This window comes from Colobus angolensis, unplaced genomic scaffold, assembly GCF_000951035.1.
Source record: "Colobus angolensis palliatus isolate OR3802 unplaced genomic scaffold, Cang.pa_1.0 Scaffold49, whole genome shotgun sequence".
Classification (NCBI taxonomy): Eukaryota; Metazoa; Chordata; class Mammalia; order Primates; family Cercopithecidae; genus Colobus; species Colobus angolensis.
Window position 1 is genome coordinate 1,250,396 of NW_012118376.1, and position 6,000 is coordinate 1,256,395.

At 37.3% G+C, this 6,000-nt stretch overlaps 1 protein-coding gene across 2 annotated transcripts in view; it reads right to left on the minus strand.

Moving 5' to 3' along the window:
- The window catches only part of SCAMP1 (secretory carrier membrane protein 1), a 118,949-nt gene that overhangs the window by 19,045 nt on the left and 93,904 nt on the right, over positions 1–6,000 (minus strand). For both annotated transcript variants that reach the window (XM_011959209.1, XM_011959210.1), the window contains 2 exons: positions 4,146–4,247; positions 874–991 (listed from right to left, as the gene is read on the minus strand). In XM_011959209.1, the coding sequence (XP_011814599.1) occupies positions 874–991; positions 4,146–4,247 (220 nt within the window). The remainder of the gene's footprint in view (positions 1–873; positions 992–4,145; positions 4,248–6,000) is intronic.

The following is a 6,000-nucleotide window of genomic DNA, read 5'->3' on the forward strand; positions in this document are numbered from 1 at the left end:
AGGGAGGGAGGGAGAAGAGCAAAGCTTGAAAAACTATCAGGTACTATGTTCACTATTTGGGTGATGGGTTCAATAGAAGCCCAAACCCCAGCATTATGCAACATAACCATGTAACAAACTTGCACGTTTCCTCTGAATTTATAATAAAAAATTTTTAAAAACCAAAAAAACAAAACCTAAGAGGTATATATGAATAAAAAGGACATACCACATAACAGTTTTGCTTCTATTCATTAATCAGGCTAATATGCTTCATATTAAAAAAAGAAATTTAGCATATATTAAAAAATCCAAATTTTAAAAATGAGGCTGACTCTTGAACTCATGAAAGCTTTCAGTTAAAATGATTTTAAAATATTCCCTTTTTACTGAAGTTTAAAATGTGATGCAATTTTCTAAAATGTACCTATGCATAACTTTTAATTGTAAAAAGTAATCTCAGAAAGCAAGCTTGTACAATAACGATAAAACGGCTTCAGGTTACACCAAATTACAGCAAAATGGGAAAATGAAAACTTTACATCAGGTTCACTATAAAAATTTAGACATAGGCCGGGCGCAGTGGCTCAAGCCTGTAATCCCAGCACTTTGGGAGGCCGAGACGGGCGGATCACGAGGTCAGGAGATCGAGACCATCCTGGCTAGCACGGTGAAACCCCGTCTCTACTAAAAATACAAAAACTAGCCGGGCGAGGTGGCGGGCGCCTGTAGTCCCAGCTACTCCGGAGGCTGAGGCAGGAGAATGGCGTAAACCCGGCAGGCGGAGCTTGCAGTGAGCTGAGATCCGGCCACTGCACTCCAGTCCGGGTGACAGAGCGAGACTCCGCCTCAAAAAAAAAAAAAAAAAAAATTTAGACATAAAATTTCACTTACTTTTTTGAACATAACTAGTGAGATGACTGCTGACGCTGTGAAAAGTGCTGCTATGATTATCATCATGATTCCAACAGGAATATTTTGGTTGAGACCAGTAAGGGATGAAATCCAACCACTACAAAGTAATAAAAAGTGTAATTAGGCAAAAGTTAATGTAAACTTTTTTAAAATAGCATAATATCTAACACATATTCAACACTTACCAGTCAAGCAATGTTCAAGTTCTTTACGTGTATTTGCGCATTTAATTCTCACAACCCACCCAATAGGATAGATGCTGTTTTAAATTCCTAATTTTACAAATGAGGAACTGAGATATTCAAGTAACTTGCCCGAGGTCACACAGCTTATAAATGGCATAGCCTGAATTCGAAAGCAAACCAAACTCCAGAGGCTCAGGTGTTTAATTCCACATTGTACATTTTTTAAGCTGTACATTTTTTAAGCTTATGAGTTTTGAGTTTATTACTTTTTTTTTTTTGAGACAAAGTCTCATTCTGTCACCTAAGCTAGAGTGTAGTGGCATGATCTCGGCTCACTGTAACCTCCGCCTCCTGGGTTCAAGCGATTCTCCTGCCTCAGCCTCCTGAATTGCTGGGATTACAGGTGTGTACACGCCTGGCTACTTTTTGTATTTTTAGTAGAGATGGGATTTCACCACGTTGGTCAGACTGGTCTCGAACTCCTGACCTCATGATCCACCTGACTTGGCCTCCCAAAGCACTGGGATTACAGGCGTGAGCCACCGCGCCTGGCCTACTACTACATTTTTTTAAATGTTTATTTTCAATTCTGCTGAATTACGGAAGAAGATATTTATAAACCATATATCCAACAATGGATTCACATTTAGAATATACATAACTTTCAAAGCTCAACAGAACAAAAAAATTATTAAGAAAATGGATAAAAGACATGAAGAGACATTTTACCAAGAGGACATAAAGACAACATATAAGCACATGAAAAGATGTTCAAAATCACAATGAGATATCACTACACACCTATTAGGATGGCTAAAAGAAAAAGTTATAACCACCAAATGCTGGTGAGGAAGTGGAGACGAAATTGCTCATACTTGGTGGTGGGAGTGTAAAATAGTACAGTCATTATAGAAAACAGTTTGTTTCTTTAAAAAACTAAACATGCAATGTCCATATAACCCAATAATTACACTCTTGGCCTTTATCCCAGAGAAATGAAAATTACGTTCACACAAAAATCTATTCACAAATTTCATGGCAGCTTTATTTGTAATAGTCCAAAACTGGACACAATACTGATGTCCTTCAACTGGTGAACCGTTAAATAGCCTGTGATACATCCCCGTATCATAGAACACTACTCAAAAATAAAAAGGAGGACAGACATGGTAGCTCATGCTTGTAATCCCAGCATTTTGGATGGCTGAGGCGGGCAGATCACATGAGGCCAGGAGTTCAAGACCTAACTGGCAACATGGTGAAACCCTGTCTCTACTAAAAATAGAAAAATTAGCTGGGCTGGGTGGGAGGTGCCTGTAATCCCAGCTAGTAACTGGGAGGCTGAGGCATGAGAATCACTTGAACTGAGGAGGTGGAGGCAGTGAGCTGAGATCACCCCACTGCACTACAGCCTGGGTGACAGGGTGAGACTCTGTCTCAATCAACCAACCAATCAGAATAAACTATAGATACACATAACAACCTGGATAAATCTCCAGAAAATAACACTGAGTGAAAAAAGCCAAAGGCTATAGACTATGATACCACATCTATAACCTTCTTGAAATGACAAAACAACAGAAATGAAGAACACATTAGGGATTGCCAGGGGTTAAGGAGTGAGGGGGAAAAGGGAGGTTTTGAGTGTGGCTATGAAAAAGCAACATGAGGAATCCTCTGGTGATGAAAATGTTCTGTATCTTTACTATCAACGTCAAGATCTTGGTTTTTATATTTTACTATAGTTCTGCAAGATGAGTACCATTGGGAGAAACTAGATAAAGGGTACCTGAGATCTCTGTATTATTTCTTATGATTGTACGTGAATCTACAATTACCTAAAAGTAAAAAGTTTAACCTAAAAAATCTGAATTACATGTGGGTCTATCTTAAAACAGGTCAATTCTATATGCACCCTCATTAGCAGACTCTTTTTACACTATTTAGTCACATATATGCTGTTATGCTCAATTTTAGCATTTTCCCTATGTCTGTGCTAAAAAGCCAAAGAAATTACCTCAATTTCGCGAGAATAAAAAAAACCTTGTGCTGTTAAAGTAAGCAGTATATTTTCAATTAAACATTTAAAACATTTCCTTTCCCTAAAATACCAAAAACTAGACACTATTTAAAATAATAATAAAAACCACTTTTTCTGAGAACTGATTTAAAATATCTATATAAATTCTCTCCATATATTTATGACCATTAGGAGCTCTGCAGAACTGCCAAGAATTGTCTGACTGCCAATCACTACTCCACTTCAGTAGCAGCATACTAAATTTAAGTCCTCAACACACTCTAATTAAACGCTAATTTCAATTTTGGTTTATGTACACAGTGGAACAAAGTTGCAGCACATATGCTTCTGGCATGTAAGAATACAGCTGAATGCAAGTCAGTGTAAAAGAAAGAGAGGAACAGATACTTTTAGAGATGTGTACTCTTCCACCCACCATTTCACTCAAGGAATGTTTGCATCAGAGTGTAAAGAGAGACCTAAATCTGCTATTACCTCCTAGCCTGGGTCCAGATAGTCTCCATTTCTGAGGGTCCCCCACTGAATGAGCCATGAGAATGATTCGATTGTTTAAAGATGTATGTATATACGTATGTGCAGTGATTCTACCTTTCAAAGTGTCCATGTATACTCGTATATAAAAATATATCTGTTTGTACACCTAAAATAGGGCTTTACACATAATAGGTATCCTTTTCCTTAAAATCCCTGAAATTCTTTCCTGTCCCTTCCACATTCCTTGGTCCCTCTATCTCTCTGACCACCTCAGTCCCTTCTGCGGTCTTCCTCTTAGCGCCCCTTACATACATATATTTATTTAAACTAGATAAAACGTGCCGTTTTTGAACATAATCTTCAAAGAGACAGGTTTGTCCAAAGTTTATGCCTTATGAGATTTTTAAATTGCATTTTTAAAACAATTTTTGCTTTTATGTTTTCTAATCTCATTTTTCTGTGTTAACTGGGTTAGGAAGCCAAAAATTATAATACAATATTAAAGCTGAAAACTAGTAAAAAAAACCAAAAAAAACAAAAAAACAACTTACCAATTGCCCCAATTATGAAATCCTGCAGCTTGGAGTACATGTACAGCAAACTGACAAATATAGACGAAGAAGAATACAAAGAATCTAAACGAACTGTCACTCCTTTAAAAAAAAGAAAGGAAGAAAGAAAAAAGGGGGTTAGAAAGAAAAAAGGGGGAAAACGTCATTTTTCTCATTATCTTTACACTCACCTGCAGAATGACATTCAAACCTTAAAAGTACAAACAAAAAAAAAAGTGGCAACCACCTGAGGCCTCAAGTTAACAATATGGTAATAACTTGTGTGAATTCGTCACACTAACACTAGATATCGTTATTCTAACCTCACTTTGTCCTTTCAATTTCCAACTGCACCACAATCCCTCGACAAAAAAACTTACTCATTTTCTTCTTTTATTAAACAGCATTTAGAATTATAATCAACAATGATTTGTAAATGTTTAAAATATCACTTTAATAAGTTTTGACACATTTATATACCTGATTCCCCAATCACTACGGTGAGCATATCCCCAAAGTTCCTTGAAACCCTTGGTAGCCCTACCCTACCCATTGCTTTTCTGTTACCATAGTTTGACTATTTTAGAGTTTTATATAAATGGGATCATATATTATATAGTCTTTTTTTCTTGTCTGGCTCATTTTACTCAGTACCACTATTCTGAGATTCACCCAGTTTTGTGGCATGTATCAAAAGTTCATTCCTTTTCATTGTTGAGTAGTATTCCATTGTGTAAATATACCACAGTTTATTCATTCACTATTGGACATTTAGGTTGTTTCTAGTTTATTATTATTACAAATAAAGTTATTATTATTATTGATAATAAAGCTATTATTAATAGTCATGTACAAGTCTTCCCATGAACATATATTTCCTTCTTCTCTTAGGTAAATACCTACAAGTGGAAAGGCTGGAACATATCATAGGTATACGTATAACTTTTTAAGAAACTGCCAAACTGTTTTACAAACAGGTTGTTCTATTTTTCTTTTTTTCTTTTTTTTTGAGATGGAGTTTCACTCTTGTTGCCCAGGCTGGAGTGCAATGGCATGATCTCGGCTCACCGCAACCGCCTCCCAGGTTCAAGCGATTCTCCTGTCTCAGCCTCCCAAGTAGCTGGGATTACAGGCATGGGCCACCATGCCCGGCTAATTTTGTATTTTTAGTACAGACAGGGTTTCTCCACGTTGGTCAGGCTGGTCTCGAACTCCCAACCTCAAGTGATCTGCCCACTTCAGCCTCCCAAAGTGCTGGGATTACAGGTGTGAGCCACCACGCCCAGCCTGGTTGTTCTACTTTTCATCCCCACTGGCAGTACACGAGTATTCCAGCTTCTCCACATCTCACTAACACTTAATTCTAGCTATTCTAATAGCTGTATAGTGGCATCTTACGTGGTTTTAATTTGCATCTTCCTAATAAGTAATATTGTTGAGTATCTTTTTATGTGCTTTTTGTCATATACAGATCTTCTTTCATGAACTAATTAAAATCTTTTTCTGATGTTGTAATTAGATTGCTTTTTCCCTTATCATTGAGTTGTGACAGTTTTTAAAACTATATTCTAGAAGTACAAGTCCTCTTTCAGATACATGCTTGACAAAGGAGTTTTTCTCTCGGTCTGTTGCTTGTCTTTTCATTCTCTTAAGAGTGTCTTTTGGGAGCTGGTGTAATGGCTCACACCTGTAATCTCAGCTATTCAGGCCCTGAGATAAGAGGATTTCTTGAGGCCAGGAGTTTGACACCAGCCTGGGCAACATAGCAGACACCCATCTTCATTTAAAAAAAAAGAGGAGGGTGGGGAGAGGAAGAGGAGAAAGAGGAGGAAGAGGAAGAAGAAGTAGTAGTAGT